This window comes from Mesocricetus auratus, unplaced genomic scaffold (assembly GCF_017639785.1).
Source record: "Mesocricetus auratus isolate SY011 unplaced genomic scaffold, BCM_Maur_2.0 Super-Scaffold_100691, whole genome shotgun sequence".
NCBI lineage: Eukaryota > Metazoa > Chordata > Mammalia > Rodentia > Cricetidae > Mesocricetus > Mesocricetus auratus.
The window spans coordinates 21,901,572-21,926,601 of record NW_024429267.1 but is presented as its reverse complement, the minus strand read 5'-3'; the positions used below and the strand labels follow the sequence as shown (position 1 = coordinate 21,926,601).

The 25,030-nt window shown below is 33.9% G+C and overlaps 1 protein-coding gene across 6 annotated transcripts in view; it reads left to right on the top strand.

The window, feature by feature from the left end:
* LOC101834187 (pleckstrin homology domain interacting protein) overlaps positions 1-25,030 on the top strand; it is a 109,762-nt gene that overhangs the window by 69,496 nt on the left and 15,236 nt on the right. For all 6 annotated transcript variants that reach the window (XM_040740284.1, XM_040740283.1, XM_040740282.1 and 3 more), the window contains 14 exons: positions 3,465-3,541; positions 6,281-6,512; positions 8,448-8,567; positions 9,976-10,083; positions 10,502-10,626; positions 10,753-10,835; positions 13,799-13,910; positions 14,071-14,132; positions 17,283-17,438; positions 18,011-18,131; positions 20,415-20,540; positions 23,237-23,306; positions 23,623-23,673; positions 24,195-24,344. In XM_040740284.1, the coding sequence (XP_040596218.1) occupies positions 3,465-3,541; positions 6,281-6,512; positions 8,448-8,567; positions 9,976-10,083; positions 10,502-10,626; positions 10,753-10,835; positions 13,799-13,910; positions 14,071-14,132; positions 17,283-17,438; positions 18,011-18,131; positions 20,415-20,540; positions 23,237-23,306; positions 23,623-23,673; positions 24,195-24,344 (1,593 nt within the window). The remainder of the gene's footprint in view (positions 1-3,464; positions 3,542-6,280; positions 6,513-8,447; positions 8,568-9,975; positions 10,084-10,501; positions 10,627-10,752; positions 10,836-13,798; positions 13,911-14,070; positions 14,133-17,282; positions 17,439-18,010; positions 18,132-20,414; positions 20,541-23,236; positions 23,307-23,622; positions 23,674-24,194; positions 24,345-25,030) is intronic.

Sequence of the window (25,030 nt, the reverse complement as noted above, 5' to 3'; positions counted from 1 at the left end):
AAACTGTGAAATTTGTACCATGATGCTCTGGTTCTGTGTGACTAACAGGAATTCGAAGCAGTTGACCTTTTTGGTTATGTTTGAACCCCAGTAGCAAATTCAGACCTTCTTAATGTTTTATTATTGTGCAGATTTCTGTACAGGTGTTGTCCCTACTAGGTTGTACTTTTTTCTTTTTTTACTTAAAGTCAATCAGCAAACAACAGCCATGTTATACAGGACTTTAATCTAAATCCCTTCTCCTTCTTTCATAGTTCTTACTGTGTTTTAATTTTGAGAGATGAGTTTCCCCTAGGCAGTGATAGTTATTCTATTTTGAAACCAAGTTGTATATTGTGTTAAGCATTTTAAAGAATTTTCTTGAGTATCTGGGGTGACTTATCCACAGTGTAAGTCTCTAAATCTCAGGTGCCATGAAATATTCTTTCCGCAGCCCAGCACTTAGACTGAGGCAGGATGCATTTGAGTCCAGAAATTTGAGGCTTGTTTTAGCAATAATACTTAGAGCCTATATCAATTTTTAAAATTAAAAACTAGGAGAAAAAAATCAGTTTTATCATTCTTTTTCCAGCAGCATTTATGTCTTATTTTATAACAGACTTGAAGTTTGACTAATAAAAAAGATTCTAGAGAAGGAAAGAGCATTTTCTCATATTACCCAGAATTAATCTCATTTTAGTCACTTTTCTTGGCAAACAAATTTTCTCCTTTGTCAGTCTGGTGTTTCTTCTTTTCTATGTGGTTAGTTTATTCCTCCCAAGACCTGCCTTCTGTGCTTTCTTAGAAGAATAGGTGCTTCCTTTTAAGTCTACATACTCTTCCAGGAATTACCAATGGCCTTGCAGTTACCTAAAAAATTACATTATTATGCAGTGCTTTTAAGTTCTGTTACAGCCAAGGTAGAATAATATAATTGTTCTAGCAAAACAAGAAAACTACAGATTATATCTGATATGAGAAATTCAGAGGAAGGTTTGATTTTTTTATTGAGACAGTGTATTACTCAAACCTAAGCACGGTGATATCCTGTATCAGCCTCATGAATAGGTCTTGGCTAATTTGCCCGTCTGTTGATCACATTTTGGAAGAACAAATGTACATGGGCAAATCGTTTGCTGTATAACAGCTTTATTTTTGAGATGCAGACAGAAATTTCTGTCCCTCCACAGCCATTCAGTCCCAAATAAACACACAGAGGCTTATATTAATTATAAGCTGATCTACTAGTTCAGACTTATTATTAACTAGCTGTTACAGCTTAAATTTTCCCATAACTCTTATGTTCAGCCATGTGGTTTGGTACCTTTTCTTAGTAAGTCATTCTCATCTTGCTTCTTCCATGTCTGGCTGGTGAGTGGTCTCTGCCTTTACTCTTCCCAGAATTCTGCTAGTTTGGTAGCCCCACCTATACTTCCTGCCTGGCTACTGGCCAATCAGCATTTTAGTAAACCAATACTAGTGACAGATCTTTACTGTGTACAAGACATTATCCCACAGCTTTGAGAGATTTATAATATTCTTTTAAATACAAACTTTTCTAAAGTACGTTTACTGTTCAGTTTACTAGGAACTTAGGTATTTTGACAGTTATATAAGTGGCATGAAAATTTCAGCCAAGGTTGGCATCCTTTTTTTTGTTTGTTTGTTTTTTTGGTTTTTACGAGACAGGGTTTCTCTGTATTGTTTTGGAGGCTATCGGTCCAGCCTGGCCTCGAACTCACAGAGATCCGCCTGCCTCTGCCTCCCGAGTGCTGGGATTAAAGGCGTGCGCCACCACCGCCCGGCGGTTGGCATCCTTTTAAAGCTGTTATGTTAAGGACATTTTTAGAAAATTTCTAAATTTTAGAAAATTTTTAAATTTTAGAAAATTTTTTAGAAAAACTCATGTTAATAGAAAATAATTATTAATGGAAAGAAACCTAACTTTTTTGGTTGAAATATTTTTCTCTTAATGTTTTGAATTTAGAAAAGTTATTCTAATTCTTTTTTCTCCCTTTAAGGAAAATAGTATGAAATATAAAAATAACTGTCATTATCTATAGATTTCAGCTAGTTTACTAAACACTGAATAGTTATATACTTCACATTCTTCACTAAGACACCAAAATATGAATACTTTTCCCTTACATAATAAAAAATACACAATCAAGCAGACTCGGGAGGTTATGTTTATATTTTTGTTTGTAGTAAATAAATAAATGAATGAACAGTAATACATGGTCCAATGAGAGGGACTTGGGGGTTGAGAAAGGGGGAAATGATATAATCATACTCCAATTGAAAATTAAAAAAAAATAAAATACTCTGTTGCTAGAAAAGGTTCAGCAGTTAAATACACTTGTTGCTCTTCTATAGGACCTGGGTTTGGGTCCCTTCACTCACTTGGAAGGCCGCAACCAACTGTTACTGTTGTTAATCCATGTTAAGCCCTCTGATCTCCAAGCAGCAGAAACACAGGTGGTACAAATGTCAATATGAATAAACACTCACACACATAAAATAAATATATTTTTAAAAATTATTTAAGTTGTAAAGAGTGCTATCATCTTGTGCTGGTTTTGATGTGCCCGGCATCTAGTAAAACTGAATCATTCTTGTTGAAAATTGTCGAGGCTTTGGACAGCAATGACCTAGACTCAAATTAAACTTTCTTTCTTAACAGTTGTGTTGCCTCAAACTTCTAAAGCTTTTTGTACTGAGATGATAGATTATTTCTGATGTTTGCTAAGTCTAAGACAGATGACAAACAAAAAAGAAAGCCCTTTAAAGTAGTCAGTAACTCTGGGAACTGTTACTGTTGGAGCATGGTGTTTATATAAAGAAGATGCATCAGATTTATAACAAAAAGTAACAACCTTACGAAAAAATTTGCTTAACCCATAGTATTCTATGAACTTGTAATAGTTACTAAGAGGAGAAACAGTTTATCTGTTGCAATAATCACTGGATAAAATAAGGCTAGAGATGGAATATCCTGTTTTATAAAGTTGTTTTAGTAATAAATATAACTAAATATAAATAACTAATTTTAAGATTCTAAAAGCATCTACAAAGAGAAAACAGCTTTTAAGAAAGGTTCAAGACGTATACATGAGTTTTAGCTGATGTCAGTCATTGTAATAAATTTGTTCTTGGGCCTTTTAAAAATGAAGCCTATTGGTTGGAATAAACCTGTAATTCTAGTGCTTGGGAAACAGGAAAGAGAATCACAAGGCTACAGATGTAGCTAAGAACCTGAGGTGTCCAAAACCCGTTCTCTGTACTGAAGAATAAAATGAAAGTGAAATCTGGCAATTATCTGAGAGTTGTTCTGAGGTTGCTATTAATAGATAATCCTTACGGACTTTTGTTTCAGCTTTTTTGAATAAATATATAAAAATTATACTTTTCTACTACCAAGTCAGGTTTTAGACGTCCTACTATTCTTGGGCATTATCTTATGAAGTCTGTGCTTCCTGTCTCAGGAAGGTGACGTGGTTGCTGTCAGTGGTGGGACGTCTGAAGAAGAGGAGCGGGCGTGGCACAGTGACGGCAGCTCCAGGTATAAACGAAAGGAGTGTTACTCTTCCAACTGCTCTACCTCTACCCATCCGAATTTTGTATACAAACGTATTTGAAGGGTCTTTCGGGTAACAAAAGGTTAGGTTCTCTTTCTGATGTGCTTTTATAGAAAGATTGCAACTAGATTTGTAAAGTGATGTTTTTAACTCATCTGCCTGCTTGTTATTGTATTTCTGACTGATGTATTTATCATACAGAATTAAAATTTAGCTTCACTGCTGAATTTGAGGAATGTTTAAGTATCAGATTATAAAAGTAAAGAGTTCATATTGAATTAGTTCCTGAGTGAATGTACTTGTGGGCTATGGGCTAATACTAATTTTCTCTACCAGCAATGAAAAGAAAGTGTTTCTTTCTACTGCCCCTATATTTTGATCATGCAAGCAAGAACTCAATCCTTCAACAACGTGTAGAATTTCATATTTTTAGAGGCCTAATAGTCCTAACTGCATAAGAATGTTTTAATGGTCAATGGGGATACACCCTTGAGGGAGGAAATTATTAGTTGCTACTTATATTTTGTTTTTCCTTCTTTAGCAGTTCCTAAAATAGATTTCTAAAGGAAACATTTAGTGGATGCTGTAATTCTAGAAGATTTTGATCAGTTCTAGGATTAAAGACTTTCCTGTCCCTCAATAGTGACTCTTAATGATGTTATACAAATGTCTATAGATAGTATTTAATAGTTTTCTGTTTTTGAAGCAGAGCAGTGAAAACAAGTTCACTTTCTCTTGGTTCAGTAGCTGAAATAGTGTATTTTAAACCAGAAGACAACATAGTAATTCTTACATTGAAATAGCACTGAGGATCTTTGTTGTCAAAAACATGGTTTCTGGAGTTTATGTTTATGTTGGCATCAGATTTTTTATGAAGAACTGAATATTCCAGTTACCAGCAGCCAATGCTCATAAGTTGAAAAGACCCCATACTAGAGGACAGTGTTTCAAAACATTATTTAGATCCTTTAAAAGCCATTTTAAAGGTTGTCCATGGTGGCATATGGGTTTACTCCTAGCCCTTGGGCTATAGATAAAAGGTAATGTTTGTAAACTTGAGGCCAGTTTGGTACACATAGTGAAGTCCAGGCCAGCAGGAACTAAATAGGGAGGTGCCTAAAAATCAAATCATATTAGAAGGCTTTTTTTTTTTTTTTACTCTGATATAGAATGATTACTCTTAGAAAGTGCCAGGTAAATGACAGTAAAAAATGATTTAGACTAGGGAAAAGTGAGTGATAGATTACAACTATAGTTCAAAATCTGTGTTAACTTATTAGTTAATATTGGAACTATATGACCATACATCACATAAACCAACTAGTGGTTTAGTGTGTTGTGATTATAGATTTTAACATAATCTAACTCATCGCTTTAAGACATTTATACTTAAATCTGTGCAAAATAAGTAGATATTCTAATGTACTAAAATTAAACAGAAGACAATATAGCTTGATATGTTTAGGGTACCATATCAGGATTAGTATATCTGTAAAAGTAAACTGTAAAGATAATGGCAAGCATGATTGATAGTGGAATGTAAGAGAATCCATCCTATATGTTTCTCCATAATGGAAGGGTAGATAAAATTGTGGTCCTGTAGTTGGTTAAACTTGTATGTTGTGTTTACTAGGGAAAAACATTTTGCCATTAAGCCACACTCCTACCATGAAATTAACTTCATTTTACATGCTAAGTAATGTTTATGAGTTCAGCCTTCCTACTTTGTAGGCACACTTTTCAACTGCCATGAGAATTCTCATTGGTTAAGAACTTCATCCTTAAGGCAGGCATGCTAGTGCATGCCTCTAAGCCCAGTCCTCTGGAGGCAGAGGCTGGTAAGTTTCCGTAAGTTGGAAGCCAGTTAGAAATAGTAAGGTCCTATTTTGAAAATAAAAAAGAATTTCATACTTCGGCTACCTCAGTGGTAGAGTACTTACAAGGTTTAAATCCCCCAGAGACTAAAAAGAATTCTAAGACCCCTCGTGTAACATAAATAATAAAAACCCAGAGATAGCTGTTGGAGTTCAAGCTGAAGATCATTAAAACAAAGCAGCCATGCTACCAGAGAGCTCTTACCTCTACCAAGGCTGGGGACATCCTGATCGCAACATGGCTGGAGACTAATTGCCATACACAGCATGAGACACTGAGTTCCTGTCTATGTATATACCTCTCTAGTGCTGGCACCTCTCTGGTGCTGTTTCTCGTTTAGATCAATTCACTGTCGTGTATCCTTGTGTGGCCTTGAAGTCTGCATGTCTCCTGAGTCCTGGGATTAAAGGTGGGCATCACCATAGACTGGCCTCTATGGCTGTGGCTAGCTTTGCATTCTGATCTTCAGGCAAGCTTTATTGAATCATAAATAATATATCACCACACCCTCATAAAAGAAATGCCTGTGTTTATTGTGGTGTATGCGTGCTGACTCTCCAGGGCTCTTTCTACTTCTATTTGAACTGAAAAAGATGATACTCCATGATAATACCATGCCAGGTTATTGACATATATGCAGGACATTTTGTTTTTTGAAATCATAAAAGGTTTTTAATTTATTTTTCTATAGAAAGTTGTGAAATTTGTTTTTAGATAGTGAACGTTATTGGGAAATGATCAAAATGAAATAACTTTTAGTTCTCTCGTCCTTTTTTATCTCGTTATATTTTTATAAAATGGTCTTAAAACTATACCCTGTGAGATTTCAAAGTTGCTTCTCTTTCTAGTGACTACTCCAGTGATTATTCTGATTGGACAGCAGATGCTGGAATTAATTTGCAACCACCAAAGAAAGTTCCTAAGCATAAGACCAAGAAAGCAGAAAGTAGTTCTGATGAGGAAGAAGAATCTGAAAATCAGAAGCAAAAACATATTAAAAAGGAAAGGAAAAAGGCAAATGAAGAAAAAGATGGACCAACGTCACCAAAGAAAAAAAAGCCCAAAGAAAGAAAACAAAAGGTAGATTTAAATCTTTTAGGTCTAATGTTTTCTTCTGGGGAAATGATTTAAAGCATAAATTGACAAATCCAATACAAATGTTTTTTTAGTTTTAATAACAAATAATTGAAAAAATTCATAATTATATAATAAGTAATAGTAAAGTACATGGAAAAGATTATGTTGACACAAATGTTTGGGGTTTTTGACACCTGAAAATGTTTACTCAGAACAGAACCATAGTTTAAATATTTGAGCATTTAATTAATTTTAAAACATTTTCTCAGAATCAATGAGGTTTATTTATGCTAGCAAAATAGTGATATGAAAGGTATTTTGTATAGTAATAGTCTTTATATTTAGCTATGCTATTGTTATTGCTAAAATTACAGAGAAACTCCCAGGGAGACATCACATGAAATATGAATTAAAAAACTTGTCATGGTTGACTATAAAGCAAATATAAATTAAATGTTGGGTACAATGTATTTCATATAGCAAGTTTTCATTAAATGCAGTGTCCAAACCACAAGTTTTCACTTACTGAGTTAGTAATGTGTTTGTTTGGTTACTTGGTGAATTTGGATAATTTGAGATAGAAAAAAGGAAACAAGAGAAAAACCTGTATTCACAAAGCTAAAGCTGAAATTCTTTTATGCTTGATTTTTGTTGGTGGTTGTTTTGTTTTGTATTTGTTGATGTTGTTTTGTTTTTTTCAAGACAGAGTTTCTTTGTGTATCTTTGGAGCCTTATTCTGAAACTTAATTTGTAGACCAGGCAGGTCTCAAACTTACCTGCCTGCCTTTGCCTCCAGAGTGTTGGGTTTAAAGGTGTGAGCCACCAACACCCAGCAAAGCTGAAATTCTTTAACCAGGAAATGAAAATAAGATGGTGTTTCTTTTCCTCTGAAATGTTTGTGTATCTCTGCTGTCTAAGTACTGTAGGAAGGGTCTGTGGATGGCTCATGGAGATGGCAGGTGGAGGAACTTGCTGCCAACCAAGCCTGGCCTACTGAGCTTGATCCTTAGGTCTCACATGGTGTCATGTGAGAATTGATCCCTGCCCATGTCCTGTTACCTCAGATGTGTGTATAACGTGGCACATGTGGCCCACGAGCACACACACGAGAGACAGAGAGAACCAATTTTTAAAATTTAAAGACAATACTATAGTTAATAAGCATGTTTGGGTAAATAGAAAATTTATAAATATGTGTTTACCTATTCCTAGCTAGGTGTAGTTAACCTGTCTTTAATCCCAAGGAGATGCAGGCAAATTTTTGAGGCCGGCTTAATGTGCATAGAAAACTTGTAGGATAACCAAGGCTATGGAGTGAGACAGCTTCCCCCTCCCCCCCCTTTTTTTTTTTACTTTCTTTAAAAGTAAATATGTTACTTGTAAAATTAAGTACTAGTATGCTCTGGCTCTTTTTATTATGAAGAAGCCTTGAAATATAAGAATAAATTTTTGTGTTAAGTGTTTATTTGATTTTATTGGTTGAATTCATATTTATTTCAACTCTATAATTATAAACTGTTATACCAAGCAATGGTTCTCATTGCCCTTTCATTTTGTGAGACAATTTTAACAAAAAGAATGGCACATTTGTCCTTGTTTTTTGCCTTATGAATGAATGATGGTTAATGCAGTCTGAGCCAGTGTTATATTTGAATCTCCCGTTTGACATATTTTAATCCTGTTGTTTGGCTGTGTCAGGATATTGTAGCAGGATCTGTTTATGGGGCTTATTTTAGTGAGAGTAAGATATTATGGTCTGTTCCTTTTGACTGGACTTTTTTCCCCTTCTTTATCAGTAGATACCACAGAACAGCATGATAAATTTGTTTTTAGATAGTCTTCAAGTTCAGGTGGCACAATAGCACTTCCTTTCTAGGTGTGCAGAGCTCATTTTCCTATATTTGATATTCTACTGATGCTGCTCTGTTCTTTTCTCAGAGATTGGCCGTGGGAGAGCTAACTGAAAATGGTCTTACATTAGAAGAATGGTTGCCTTCAACATGGATTACAGATACACTTCCCAGAAGATGCCCATTTGTGCCACAAATGGGTGATGAGGTACTTCTAACTTAGATGGTTTCAATATTTTTTAAGATTTTTCAAGTAGTAATCTCAGTATCTTTTATAGCTCTGGAAACATACTTCTAGAAGATTACAGTAGGTTCCTAAAAAAAAAAAGTATCTCATTTCAGTATTGGAAAAATACAACCAAAGGTCTAGCAATAATCAGGACTCCTATAAATATGTAATAATTTAAGTATTATAAAAGGACAGAAAATTTGTTGCCATGTTTAAAACTGGCATATTTTAACAAAGGATTTAGTTGCCGTTTTACATTTCTTTTTGTTTTAAGGTTTCTCCTACTATAGTTTTTAAGTTTTTGAGATATTCATATCAGTACTATATTTATATCATTTCTGCCCCTCCCCCAACTCCTATGTCTTACCCTCCTCAAATTCATGACCTTTTTCTTCAATTTTATATTATTTTATAATCCATATGTAAATGCATCCTGCTGGTTCTATTTAGTGTTGAATATGTGTATTTGTTTAGGACTGACTAATGCCAAGGGCCTTGTCCCTTTTGAGATTGCTTCCATCCACATTCTTTGCTGTTTCTAGATAAAAATGCATCTGTATAGCATATAACAAGAAAAATACTTTGTTTCCATTTAATTTTTATATCAAAATTCATTTATTTATGTTGATAACTTAAATGTCCTTAATGTCTATGATCTTAACATAAGAAACCCCTTTAGACTGACTGTAGTTAAGAATTTGAGTTTAATTTAAGACTGTCAGAATTTCTCAGTATAATATCTCCTCATTTTATATACAGATTGAGAGGTGATATGTAGCATCCAACAGACTAACTATAAAAATACTTAAAATAGAGACTTCACTTTTCAAAGCACAGGAACTAACAATTTTAAAATGAAAATAAACCAGAGTGAGTCTAAAGAAAAATCTGGATTTATTTATTTAATGACCTTCTTGCCTCAGAAATAACTAAATGGTTATAAATTACTTTTTTGAGTCTTTTTTTTCCTTTGGATTTTCAAGGCAGGTTTTCTCTGTGTGGCTTTGGAGCCTGTCTTGGAACTAACTCTGTATTCCAGGTTGTCCTCCTACTCACAGGTCCGCCTGCCTCTGCCTCACAAGTGCTGGGATTAAGGGTGTTTGCCACTACTGCCCTTCATAAATGACTTTCTTAGTCACATGGATTAACTTATTTTGAATCCAAAGATGAAATAATGAAGTAAAAACAATACATCTGCACATCTTAATTTTCTGAGTAAATGCACAAAGGAGTTTTTAATTAGAGTGCTTCAGTTTTAATTGTCTTTTAGACAACTCGAGGAATAACATTTAAACTTCAGTATTACAATTTCTATGTAATGTCTAAATTTTTGTTGTTAGTGTTATCTTGCAGCTTTAGTTTCAATTTATTTATTTGTTTATTTTAGGTTTATTATTTCCGACAAGGACATGAAGCATATGTTGAAATGGCCCGGAAAAATAAAATTTATAGTATCAATCCTAAAAAACAGCCATGGCATAAGATGGAACTAAGGGTATGATATTGGCATAATTCTTGGTGTGAAAGATGCACTTTCAATTATGAAGGAAGTTGTATGGTTACTCTTTGAATGTAAGAAACTGTATGGTGCTGGAGAAATAGTGAAGTGCAAAATGTGGTTACATTGAAGGGTGAGGGCCATAGTTCAGCACCTCAGCACCCCTGAGATGTAGGGGAGTGGTGTCTGTCTTTGTGCTTTTCTATCTTCTTAGTTTAGCAAATGGGAGGCACAGACAGGGACTTGGGCAAACTGGTCAGACTTTAGCCAGACTCACAATTTACAGGTTCAGTTAGAGGCTCCTTTGAAGGTAAATACAACAGATAGTCATCAGAAAAACCTCATGCATCCACCTCTGACCTCCACAAGCACACACTTTATTCTGCAGTGATAATTCTTGTTTTCTGTATTGTAGGAACAAGAACTGATGAAGATCGTTGGTATCAAGTATGAAGTGGGATTGCCTACTCTTTGCTGCCTTAAACTTGCTTTTCTAGATCCTGATACTGGTAAACTGACCGGTGGATCATTTACCATGAAGTAAGGACTGATACCAAGGCAGTACTTTGATAGTATTGGAGTATTTTTCAAGATTGAAATAAATTTGAGCATACCTTAGATATGTTTAGGTGTGTGACCTAATCAGTTTGTTTCTATTTGTAATAGATACCATGATATGCCTGACGTTATAGATTTCCTAGTCTTGAGACAACAATTTGATGACGCAAAATATAGGCGGTGGAATATAGGTGGGTAATTGATTTAGAAGCCAGAGGTGATCTGTATATCGTTCCCTTTCCTTTCTAAATGATTTACTGTGATTCATAGTTAGGAAAGCCTTTTTTATAAATCGTGAAGTGCCATTTTTGAGTTTTGAGAATTAAAATACTTTAATAGTTGATGTTTACATTTCAAAGCAAAACATGTTCTGTCCCATTTTGTTAACCATTACCTTTTTAGTTCTTTTACGTGTTGAGTTAAATATTTATCCAATCACATTAATAAAATCATGTTACAATTTTTAACTTGGAATAACATTTAGCTGATTTTATTATTCATAACTATCTGAGATTGCAAAATAGATTGTCAGGCTTTTAAGCTATTTTAAATTGTACAAGTGGGAATGTTATTCATTGACTAGTTCTTAATTTCAAACAAATTCACTGTTTTCTATCTTAGAGGGGATTGTAGTAGATGACAATTTGTATCAGTTAGTATATCAGTTTATTTTTTTCTGGTGCTTTTGGAAGACATTGGCATGCTGTTGTACTTGATTGCTCTGGTAAAACTTAATTGTAAGTGGACGAAGGAAGCAGACAGGAGCATGAGTAAAAACATTGTAACGACACTCATGTATTAAGTTTCCATAGTGAAAGGGAGTATTTTGTTTGTTTATCTGAAAGAGGGCAAGGAGTATAAAACAGAAGAAATCTATGCCATCCTCTTAAGAAACCAAAGTCCATCACAGGAAAAATGCAAAGCAGTCTCTAGGAATCCAGAAGACATTATCACCATGAAGGAAATCTTCAGAAAAGAGTTGAATTCACATTATCTTAGAAAAAAAAAAAGTTACTGTAGAAAACTATATTTGAAAAGTGCTTTATAAAAACTTGTGTTATAGAAACACTAAATACATAGAAAAACATGTGAAAATTATTTGAGGAAAATAAACAAATTGCAAGAAGCAACTTGTAATTTTATTTGAATAGTAGAATCAGTGGAACACGTTTTTATATATGGTTGTATTGAATCACAAACATGCAGGCAAATCATATTTTGAATGAATAAATAAACATCACAGCATTTTTATTTAGATCTTTCAGTTTTTTATATTTGTATATTATATCTTCAATATTCAGTATCTAGTTGGTCCTTTATTTTTGACATGATATGTATCTGTCTTCTACCACGTAAGATGACCAAGAATGTTTTATGGTTGACTCTGGCAGATACTCACCGTCATTAACTTAACAGGACTGTTCATTGTGGCTAGATTCATACATAGTATCTGTCTCTTCGTGTGGCAAAGCTTGTCAGGCTTGGGAGCGTCCTAAGAAACTGGACTGTTAAGTTCACATTTTTGTAATGTTCTATAGCATGAATTCTAATTGGTACTATTAAAACCCAGAGACAGATATTGGGGTTAATTTCGAAGATCAGAGAAGCAAATGGCCAGCAACTAGAGAGTTCTTAACTTCTACTGATGCTCAGACTGAAAGGGTGATTCTGTCCTCAGACTGCTTCTCCAGACTGAGCTCCTATATCCCACCTTATATTCCTCTCTATCGATATCCTCTCTATTGATAAGCTCACCTTTGTGTAGCTCCTGTTTCTCTTTTAGACTGGATCAATTTTGTGTAGCTCAGGGTGGGCCTTAAAGGTATGTACCACCACTGCCCAGCCTCTGGCTAACTAGTGTAGCTAGCTTTGCACCCTGATTCCAGGCAACCTTTATTTGTTGGATCATAAACAAAATACCACCACAGTTCTCATAGATTTAGAGAAAACTCTTACGTTCTCTATCCCTCATACACATTTGAGGAACAATGACAGCCTTAATAGTCCATCATGCTTAAATCTAAATTTGGTCCCAACTCTCCCAGTCAAAATTATATACTTTATAACAGTTTGTAAAATATTCTCTTTATAATTTTAAAAGAATTCTAGTTTAAAAGATCCATTACTTTGTTTTTCTGATTTTAACTTTTATTTTATGCATGCCTACATAAATGTTTTAAGTCAGTTTTTAAAACATGAGAAAATACCTATCTTAAAAATAATAACTGGTTGGGCAGTGTTGGCACATGCCTTTAGTCCCAGCACTCGGGAGGCAGAGGTAGGCAGATCTTTGTGAGTTTGGGACCAGCCTGGTCTACAAGAGCTAGTTCCAGAACAGCCTCCAAAGCTACAAAGAAACCATGTCTGGAAAAACAAAATAACTGACCAATTAGTTGGCAATTTAATTCATTATTCCTTAATTGTGTGTTAAAATGAAAAGTACTTTAGTAGAAGACACTATTTACACTGTTACAATGTAGATAATGTAATTATTGAGTACAAGACAGTTAAAAACCGATTAATACATTGCTGCATGAATATTTTTATTTGACCCCATATCTTTTAGACTTGCCTATTTCAGGAGAAAACTCTGTGCTATGAAAGCCACAAAAGAGAAAAACGCTACAAAAAGGGTGCCATGCAGTTCTTATATGATACTAGGAAGCTGAAAAGATTGACATTAAAAACATTGACTCTTGCAGCTTGTTTATTACAAGCAATCTTAGTAATATAACCATAGCAATTGAATAAGGAAATGGACAAAAGGCATGCTTTCTTTTTCTACAAAGAATGACAATTTTCACTTTTTTTTTTTTTTTTTGGTTGCCCTTTAGAAAGGAAAGGGAGAGTGAATGTGTATAGTGTAAGGATGATAGCGGTGGAGGGGGGCAAACTGAATTTTTTTATGATTTTTGCTTTTAATCTTAATTCTTCATTGTTATTTGGAGGCAATAATGGGAAGTAAAAAGTTTAAAATAAGCTATAAATACTTTTAATCAGAAGTAAACCCATAGTACAGATATCATTTATTTTTGGAATACATGGGTCTTCCGTCTTATGAAATCGTCCAGTTTAAGAACTGTAGGAAAAGGTAGTTAACTACAGCAACAGTACATGCCAGTGTCATGAAACATAGGGCTTTCGTCTTTTCCAGGTGACCGCTTCAGATCAGTAATAGATGATGCCTGGTGGTTTGGAACAATTGAAAGTCAAGAGCCTCTTCAACCTGAGTACCCTGATAGTTTGTTTCAGTGTTACAATGTTTGGTAAGAAAAAACTGGTTGTATTTTCAATTAGGCCAGGTTTTTTAATTTTTTTTTTTTAATCTATCAGTAAAAATATGTTTTTAAGTACTGGAACAATTAATTTGTTTAATGTGATTTTAATTTTCATATTTTTTAATGGAATAATTTTGCTTTCTTAAAGTTGGGACAATGGAGATACAGAAAAGATGAGTCCTTGGGATATGGAACTAATACCTAATAATGGTAAGTGTATGTTAGATCTTTTGTTTTTACCTTGTGGAATTAGAATTAGGGGTGTGTGTGTGTGTGCATGCATGTGTGAATTAGGGGTGTGTGTGCATACATGTGTGAATTAGGGGTGTGTGTGTGTGTGATGTGTATGGGCACATATGTAATGGCAGGTTTATGGAAGTTGGAAGATAACTTGCAGGAGTTGGTTCTCTACCTTGGAATGCTGAGGATTGTACTTGGGCTGTTAGGTTTTATGGGAGTCAACTGTTTCCTCTGAGCCATCCCTTCAGCTTAGAGGTTTTTGTTTTTTAAATAAGAAAACTGGTTTACTGCTGGAGGTGAATTCCCGAATTCAAGAGGCAAAGGTAGGAGGATTACTGCATGTTTCAAACCTAGCTAGGAGTGCATGGTAAGAACTTGACTCACAAAGCAAAACACAGAACTTGATACCATTTAAGGTTATTGTGACTAACAAATATAAAATATTCAACAAAAGTATTAATTATAAGTGTACTATTAATTATAAAATTAGATAAGGTTAACCAGAGAACATGATTGATAATCCTTTCCTATCTGGAACCTCAGCCTTAAAGGGGAGATTGAAATTAATATATTGAGACAAAGACTTTTGTTTTGGATTTTTGGGTTTTTTTTTCGGTTTTTTGTTTGTTTGTTTGTTTTTTGTATTTTCAAGACAGTTTCACTGTGTAATAGTTCTAGTTGTCCTGGAACTCACTCTGTAGGCTGCCCTCGAACACGCAGATTTGGCTGCCTCTGCCTCCCGAGTGCTGGGGTTAAAGGTATGAGCTGCCATGCCTGGCCAACAGCAGCAGATAGTCGTTAAGAGGTGCGGTTTTTGAGTGGATGTAACAGCAGGATTTTCTTTTGCTACTTTGATTGTGCTCTTGGTTGGTTCCCACATCTCAAAATCACTTCCTTGGTATTCATCCTTTGCTATCTAAACAAGTGCTTTTCTTATTCTTTCAAAATTACTTCCCATTATATGTGACAAATGTTGAGTGATCAGTGGCTACGGAGAGTTACAATTAATAACACTAACGAAATGCAGCCTAGGAAAGTTGGGATTGGGGAGTTAGCCCTAGGGAAGTGACTATGACATGTTTTTATTCTAGAAAAGAGTGAATGGTGATTATAATTTCTATTTGATTAGCAGGTTTTGTCTCAAGTTTTTAAAAGTAGGACATTGTTTGTACATGCTAAAAAAGGGTTTAAGCAATATATAATAGATTATAAATGGTTTACTTGTATATTAGAATCTTTTTTTGTTTGTTTGTTTTTTGTTTTGTTTTGTTTTTTTCGAGACGGGGTTTCTCTGTATTGTTTTGGAGCCTGTCCTGGAACTCGCTCCGTAGACCAGGCTTGGTCTCGAACTCATAAGAGATCCGCCTGCCTCTGCCTCCTGAGTGCTGGGATTAAAGGCGTGCGCCACCACCACCCGGCTTATATTAGAATCTTTTATGTAACAGTTTGCATTTCTAAATGTTATATACCTATATCATCAGATAAAGATAATTTTATCAAAGAAAAATATCTCATTTTTAGCATAATAGAAATAAGCCTTTATGAATGATATTTCTGAGTACTCAATATACTCTAAAAAATTGATAGATATTTCCTTCTAGTTTCAAACCAGACTCATCTCTTTAGGAACTTGCTTGCCAGTTAGGGCTACATAGTGGAATTCTATCTTTAAAAAAGACAAAAGCAAAACAAGAGGATTGGAGAAGATGGTTCAGCAGTTAAAAGCGCTGGCCTCTCTTCCTGAGAACTTGGGTTTGGTTCCCAGCTCCCACATACTCACCACCATGTATAAACCTACTTGTAGGCAATCTGAGCCTCTCTTCTGGTCTGTGGACATCAGGCATACACTTGGTTCATAGACATACATTTGGGCAAAACACCCATACATGTGAATAGATATATAAATTTTTAAAATTCTTGATGTTCTAACTTGCCATATGTGGTTTTTGGAAGTATTAAATAGGAAATAAACTCAGTCAGGAAACCTTAGAAAAAAAAATTCATGTTGATAATGTTGGTCTACAATTAGTTCATTTAGTGCCAGTAATAAACATTTTCATTTTGCTGCTCAAGTGAAAATACTGTAAGAAAGAAATTGTAAAGGTATCAGCTGGTTTGTCTATCTTTGTGAGTTTAAATCTTGTGTTTGAACTTGAAATGATTTGGTTATGTGACCTTAGAATTGGCCTGATAAAGAAATGCAGTTGGCTTTCTAGTACTGTGACTATTTTTATAAAAAGTTAATATACTAATTAACTATTTAAATATGTCTTTGTGTGTCCATTGATGGTACTGGTGAAGGTTTTTTTTTGTTGTTATATTTGAGTTCACATACATACACAACACAGTTATTTTGATAGCATATTGTGATTGGTTTCTGTTATAGTCTAGTTCAAAGGAAATAATACAGCCTGGTGCATTTGTAGATTCAGCCTCAACTTGAAAGTTTCCTAGGTACAGTGTTAAAGATTTAAGTGTGTAAAAACCATCATTTCACAAATGAAAGACCTAAGAGTTTCCTCTTGGGATTCATAATTCTCTTTGTTCCTGTATTAAAAGTTTTGAGGTTTTGATTAAAACATTGACATTTTCATTAGTTTATTATCATTGTATGCACTTTATTAAAGTAAATATGGCAGTTGAATTATGAAATGGATAAAAAATTTTGTAGAAATATTTTCTAGGTATAGCTTGACTATCGTATACTTTTTAGGTGTAAGTAATCATTGATTTTCAATGTGATGTCTTTTTTTTTGAGACAGGATTTCTCTGTGGCTTTCAAATCTGTCCTGGAACTAGCTCTTGTAGACCAGGCTGGCCTTGAACTGTCAGAGATCCCCCTGCCTCTGCCTCCTGAGTGCTGGGATTAAAGGCGTGTGCCACCACTGCCTGGCTATGATGTCTTTTTTACTAGTACATTTTTCCAAGCGTTCGTGACTCATGCTGTCTCAAAAAACCAAAAAAAAATTTTTTTTAAAGGGAATACATTTTGTTTGCATTTTAAAATTGTTTCATTACAAAAATAGTGATTTTTGTTAGTAACATCAATTATTTCTAAAGGAAAACTCAACAGTAATTACTAAAGATTTTCGTTGATGTGTTTTTCTATCTATACTTCAGCTGTATTTCCAGAAGAATTGGGTACCAGTGTCCCTTTAACTGATGTTGAATGTCGGTCACTAATCTATAAGCCTCTTGATGGAGAGTGGGGAGCCAATCCCAGGGATGAAGAATGTGAAAGAATTGTTGGAGGAATAAATCAGCTGATGACCCTAGGTAAATAATAACAGTGCTTCAGTATAGTAAATCCATTTAAGTTATATGAATTTTTTGTAACTAAATTTCATGAGTCTGCCATAAATACCACAGGTATTTGAAAAACTTGGGTCTTTTACAAACCAGTTTGTAAAGTCTTCATACATTCAAATGACAGGATGTGAATATTACAGAATATTGTAATTTAAGCAACCTATAGTAGTAGTTCAAAATCAACTCAAAGGACATTGGAGGAGAAATTAAGAGTAAGAACTGAAGACACTGGGCATATGCGTGTATAATCAAATCTAGAAGTTTTGTTTTTGTTTCCTTGCATATGGTAGGCGAATACTGTACCACTGAACTGTATACTCAGCCCCAAAGTCTAATAAAATAGAAACTTTAAAAAAGTCATCTTATAAATACCTTAGTTTCGCCAATATTTTAGGATTAAAGTAGTTCAGTGTTCTCATCTTGCTCTATTTTCTTTGTGTTGATAAGTTAATGATACATTTATCTGTTTCTTCTTTATCCCAATGTACCAGTGATTGTTAAAACATAAAAAAATAGATTTATAACCTTATTTGTTTTAGATATTGCTTCAGCATTTGTGGCCCCTGTGGATCTGCAAGCTTATCCCATGTATTGCACTGTGGTGGCATATCCAACGGATCTAAGTACAATTAAACAAAGACTGGAAAACAGGTTTTACAGGTTAGAGCCATTTGATGTTTCTGATAACAATAGAACTCCTTTCATTTAACTACTAACAGTCTATGGCAATATTTTCAGTTTTGGGTACATACAGATGGAAATTAATCACATATGGGTCACATAAAAATGAACTATGAAATCATCAAGTTTTGAGTAGGTCCTTATACTCAGCATTTCTTGAGTTTCCTCAAGTTTATGCTGCTTGTCTATGGGATTATGAATGCATACTTGATTTATAATCAAGCCCAAGATTTCATTTCTCCTAGTAATATACTAGAATATTTAATAGATTTTTCTATAAATCTCTCATTTGTTTATTGAGCTTTTGAGTACCTATGAAAATACAATTAAAAGGATTCACAAATTTTTTTATAGTTTTTACTTAAGCTATTGTGGTTAATTTGCTTCTTCAGGATAGGTTTTTAGTTGCCAGTGAATTCTTCAGGTGTTTTTTGTTTTTTGTTTTTTGTTTTTTGTTTTTTTTTTGAGACAGGGTTTCACTATGTAGCCTTTGATGTCTTGTAACCTGCCATGTAACTCTAGTTGTCCTCAGAACGACCTGCCTCTGCCTCTGTCTCCCAAGAGCTGAGGTTAATGGCTGCCTAAAATACTTGGAGAAGTATGTTTAAATCTATAGTTTGGAGATAAATTATATTTTTAATTTTATTTTTCTTAGTGTCTACTGCTTAGTAGGCCATCACTTTAATGTACATAATATTTGTGTAATTTATTTTTATGATCAGTTTTACATTTTTGCAGTGCTTTAGGAAGTTTTTCTTTATACCTTATATTGATGTTTCAGTATAAAATATAAATTTGGGTTTCTTAACTGCTGTGAGTTGTATCCTTGGATATACCATTGGAAACAGTGCTTTGTCTTTACTGACTAGCCTAGGTCTTCTCAGCAGCAATGTTACTGACATGTGAGGTAGAAAACTCTTTCTTCCTACCTGCCATATGTTCTGTTGGTGGGTGGGAACCAATTGAGCAAAATAGAATTCCACTTGGTTTGAAAGGTCTATTTGCTGTAGTATACTTACTGGTAATTCCAATTTCCTAAGATACATTCTTTGCCAGCCTATCTTCAAGGCTTCCACTATGAGGTACAGAAGTTGAGCAGAACAAATGGAGAATATTAACTGTATTCCTCGACCTGGATTCTCTAAGGTTTAGGAGAGTATATACATAGCAACAGGATAGAACAAAACGTGGGAGGACGTGAGGGAGACTCAGTGGTTGTTGGATTACAGCTTGCAAAAGGAGTTAGCGTTTACAACTATTGTTAATAAACTTTCTTACAGACAGATTGCTAAAACATGCTGATTGCTAAAGTGTAGTTTATTTTGAAGATAAATGTCTTTAAAAGGCTTCTTGGGTGTTAATCTATGTTTATAACCAGTTTATAATTAATAGGAACTTGTGCATGTGTAAATAGAAATTGTTTTCCAACAAATATGAATCATGTACTTATTTAACACAATTTTAAAAATATTACTCTGTTTAAGGGTTTTTTATTGTTTTGTATCTTTTTAGTTTTATGATTTTTCTTCTGATGACATTCATTCCTTGGTTAAACTGCTATAAATTTTGTCTGCTAATAATTTAATACCTTATTTTATGTTTTTAAATTTATGGACATTCTTATGTATGTATTTATAGCTCCAGTTGCATGTTTTTAATTCTGTGTAATTCATCTGTTCACAAGCAAGATTAACTGCTTTGCAATTGCCTTGTGCTCTCAGAAAGTGTCTTCAGATTTTCCTTTGCTTTAGAAATAAAATTATGAAGCCACAGACTTCTTTTAGCATTATGCCAAATGTTCAGAAATAATTGCTAGTTAAGTTTCTTGCATATTCTCATCATCTTTTTATGTTTTATTAACATTCTATTGATTACCTTTCATCTTCACATGTGAGTTAATTATGCTACTAGTATAATTTAAAATGGTTTCCTTTTTGTATGGAAATGGGGGGTGATAACATATATTTCAGAAATGGGTTAAAAACTATTAACTTGTTCCTCTTCTGCCACTTTTCCTGTGGATATCCCCCCTTCTAAACAGCAGCTTTGTTAATAGTTTGGTATGTCTTATTTTAGACATTTTCTATACAATAAATTTTTCTCTTATGAATGAGTTTGATTCTTAAATATTATTTTAGAGATAGATTTTTAAGATGTGAGTAATGTTTTAAGAATGAAACTAAAATACCATGTCATAATTTTAAACTATGCACATATATATTTATAAATATAAGATTACAGTTTCTGTATTTGTTTTTTAAGGCGCATTTCATCCCTGATGTGGGAAGTTCGATATATAGAACATAATACACGAACATTTAATGAGCCAGGAAGCCCTATTGTGAAATCTGCAAAATTCGTTACTGATCTTCTTCTGCATTTTATAAAGTGAGTTATATATCCTTCAGTATAATAGTTGTAATACTTAATGATGTGATTTTAACATGTAAAATAATTTAAAATATGAAGTACTAAAATGTAAACTGCAGTCATCTTTTACATATGTGATGTTGTCACATAAGCATAGTTCATCTTTTAAAATAGAAAACATGCCTTTCATCCCAGCACCAGGGATGCAGAAAGAGTGACTCTCGGTGAGTTTGAGGGAAGCATGGTCTAGCTGTAGAGTTTCAGGCCAGCTAGAGCTACATAGTAGTAAGGCCCTATCTCAGAAAATGAAAGGAAAAAAAAAATCACCTCCCAACAATTATATTACATATGTATTCATGGATGCCTTTTCCTTCATGAATGTGTATACAGTACATGCATGCAGTGGCCACAGAAGCCAGAAGAGGGTGTCAAATCTTCTAGAACTGGAGTGTCAAGTAGTTTTTAGCTGCCATGTGAGCATTGAGAACCAAACTGGGGTTTTCTATGAGATCAACAAGTGCTGTCAACTACCAAACTGTCTCTCTAGCCCCCACTCCAACTATTAGGCATTAAAAATCATAGTAAAGGTTTATTAAACATAGAATATTTTTCCTTCATTGTCTCCTCTAAACCATGTGTAGTTTTATACGTGGTAGGCATTATTATCTGATGTTTCCAGTTGAGGAAATTTGCCTTAGACAAATCGCATGTTTAAAAAATGTATACCATTTGATTTGAGAACTTTTCATTTTAACAGCATATTTACTCTATCAAGTTCATTAAGAAAATATTACACAGTACAGTAAGTAGTATAATTTGAATTTCCAAGATTGAAGTCATCCCACCTATTTGGGAAACTGATGCAGGGTTGGGAATGACCTAGGCAGCATTAAGATAGCCTTATTTATTGTTTTGGGTCTTCCTCTCACTTTCTGGCCTGGAACTCAGAGACCTGCCTGCCTTTGCTTTAAAAGGTTGGGATTAAAGGGGTTAACTACCATGCCCACCTCCAGAAGATATCTCAACATCTCAAAAAAAGGAAAAAAGAAAAAAAAGGTTCTTTCACAAAGTTTGTATTCTATTCATCAATTCCAAACCTCAGTAAGGATAGTAACTACAATTTGAAACAGAAACACTTCCTCCTTTACTCAGCTGATGTGTCCTTAGAATGAATCATAAATTGGAGCCAAAGCCATAAACAAAATTTTGGTATAAAAGACTGTTTCAGTTGAATGCTAATGTCACTATTTATGTTGGAGAATTTTTGTTTTTCTGTTTAAAAAGAGGTAATGCTGTATTTTAAATGCTCATACAATTTCAACCAACATATATATATTAGAGAAAATATTCAGATTTTAAATCAGTGGTTTTCAACCTATACGTCATGTCTCCTTTGGTGATCAATATTAGATATGCTGCATATCAGGTATTTGATTATGATTCATAACAGTAGCAAAATTACAGTTATGAAGTAATGTAGCAATGAAATAATTTTATTGTGGGGGGGAGGTCACCATCACATAAGGAACTGTATTAAAGAATCACAGCATTAGGAAGGTTGAGAGCCACTGTTGAAAGCAAATCTTTCTTCGCATTACCTTAGGATTCATCCCTCTCTTTGAAATCAGTGGGTATTTTCTGAGTTACAGATAATTTCTATATAGATTTGATAACAAATTACTATAGGTTCACTAATTATAAATAATTTGATTTACTTATACTGTGGTGATAATTTGCTCTGTAGTCATTGGTTTGGGGACTTTTACTACTATGCTTTTTCCTTTTCTTGAATGAATTTGCTAACATGCATTGATTGATTATGTAAGGAACTCTTTATCTGTGATATCTTTTTCAAACCATCTATAGAATTATGTAATAAATTCACTTTTAAATGAAGGAGGAGAAAAATTTTGAATTAATTTATGAAAACACATTGCTTTCAAGTAGTTATTGGGTGTTGGATTATAGCTTAGTGATTAAGCATTATACTAGTTTTTGATAGAGGCTAGGTTTAGTCACCAATACCACCAAAAAAATAAAGCTATACCATCATCTTGAAGTGCAGGTTAATATAGATTTAAAGGATTTATATTCCATCGCTGGTGATGGCATATTTTAGATACAAGTAAAATTTGTTGGTAAAAGCTTCTAAGATAGAAAGGCTTTGAAACATTGGTTATTATATTTTTTCAGTTGATTATTCAGCAAATTTTTTAGGTAATAGATGCATTCAAGTGATGTAATAAGTCCTTGCTGATGAAATAATCATACTTTACTTTCGTAGAGTTTTTCTTTTTGAGGTAGATAAAAGTTGCTATAAGAATAATGAACCAATAAAAATTCTGAAAAATAATAAGGATAAGAGAAACGTACAGTATACAGCAGAGGAATGTTAAGGTCACAAGCAAGGTAGATGCTGATGAATTTAGGAGTTAGGTCAGAGGAAAGTCATTCCAGGGATAAGCAATGGAATTATCTGAGATGATAAAAATTACTAAGAGTGAGTTGTTGAGGCCAGTGAGGTGGCTTAGCAGACACGGATCTGCAGCCTCCCCTGACAATCTGAGTTCAGCTCCAAGAGCCCACAGGTGGAAGAGGAGTTGTAGTCAACAGATGGAAAAATTGTTTGGCTTAAAGTTTTTATTTTAGGAACAAATTCTAAGGAAAATTCACAAAGCTCTAATTATACATCAACATTTTCTTTTATAATTTAGGGATCAGACTTGTTATAACATAATTCCACTTTACAACTCAATGAAGAAGAAAGTTTTGTCTGACTCTGAGGTATGTAACTTACTTCACTGTCATTGGTACAATGACTAATACTACATATTATAGAACATTAAATAATATTTACATGTAATAGTTTTCAGCTTGAAGTTGTTACAAAATTACCTTTTTCAGGACTCTATTGTTAACTGTTGCTATCATATTTAGACTTTACTCGGCATTGAAAACAAATTTTTAATGGGGAAAGACTTTACTGACTCGGTGATATACCATAGGATATTCGTTATGAATTTCTAAAGTATGAAAGGAATAACTACCAATTGCTGAGATATAGGATGTTTCATGAATTGGATGTTTTATTGTCTCAAAGGAAGAAGAAAAAGATGCTGACGTACCTGGAACTTCTACACGAAAAAGGAAGGTAACAGCATATTTAGTTTTGATAGCATTTGCTTTTACAAATATTGTTTTGTTGTATGAAAGTATATTAAACACTTATTCCTTTATCCTTAATAATATTAAAAGTAATTAAGTGTTCAAAAAACTTAATTGTAAAATAAATGTTTTTCTTAGAAGTATTTTATTAGAATTTATATTTTTATATGGATTAAACATCCCTAATCTGAGTATCTGATGTTTAGAATGCTCAAAAACTCTACACTGATACTCAAAAAGATTCCTATTTTGGCTTTCAAATTTTTGATTAATATTCCTCAGCCACTGCTGTTTTCCTTTAAAAGGGCCCTGTCCACCTCCCATCCCTCTCCCTGCCTTTCTCCATGTACCCCCTCCCCTCCCGCTTCTTTCCTCTTGTCCCCGAGGGCAGTCGCCCCCCCTTTCCCCTTTTTATGAACCTTTTCCCTTAATAAATAACCCCTCCACTTGAACTCTTTCTCAAGCCACTTTTTAAAGTCACAATAGTACTTAATTTTTTTTTTCCAGGATCATCAACCTAGAAGAAGGCTACGCAATAGAGCTCAGTCTTATGATATTCAGGCATGGAAGAAACAATGTCAAGAATTGTTAAATCTCATATTTCAATGTGAAGATTCAGAGCCTTTTCGACAGCCAGTAGATCTTCTTGAATATCCAGTAAGTATTTCTAAAATTGCTATGACACTGCTGTTTGTTATTCAACTATATTATTACTGCGCTTCATTTCCTCATGAGTTCATATATGTTCTCATTACCTATTCAGCTACCAAGAACTCTTAAATTGTAAAGTGTGGTAAAATGGAAAGAAACCTAAAATATGCCTTTAAAGAACTAGCTATTCTCTTAGCGTAGAGTAAGTCACATCATTTTCCCATATGAATATAATGTTTACTAACTATGCTAGTTTGATTTCTATTGCTACCATGATAAACACATGGTCAAAAGCACCTTAGGGAGGAAAGGCATTATTTGACTTAAAGATTAGAGTTTTTCATTAAGGGAAGCGAGGACAGGAACTGAAGCAAAAACTATGGAGGAATGCTGCTCACTGCTTCATTCAGCTACCTTTCTTGTACAACCCAGGACCATCTGCACAGTGTTAGCATCAGAAGGGTGAGCCATTTCACATCATTCATTACTCAAGTAAATGTCCTCTACATATCTAACTAAACATCCCTTTGATGGAAGCAATTCCTCAATTGTGTCATGTTGACAAAAAAATAAAGCAAAACAAAACACTTTGCTAGCACAAATTCTTTATTGCTACATACTAATTCTAAGAATTTGCAGTGCTGTTATATAGAAAACTAAAATGATACCTATTTTTATCATAATGTTAGTGT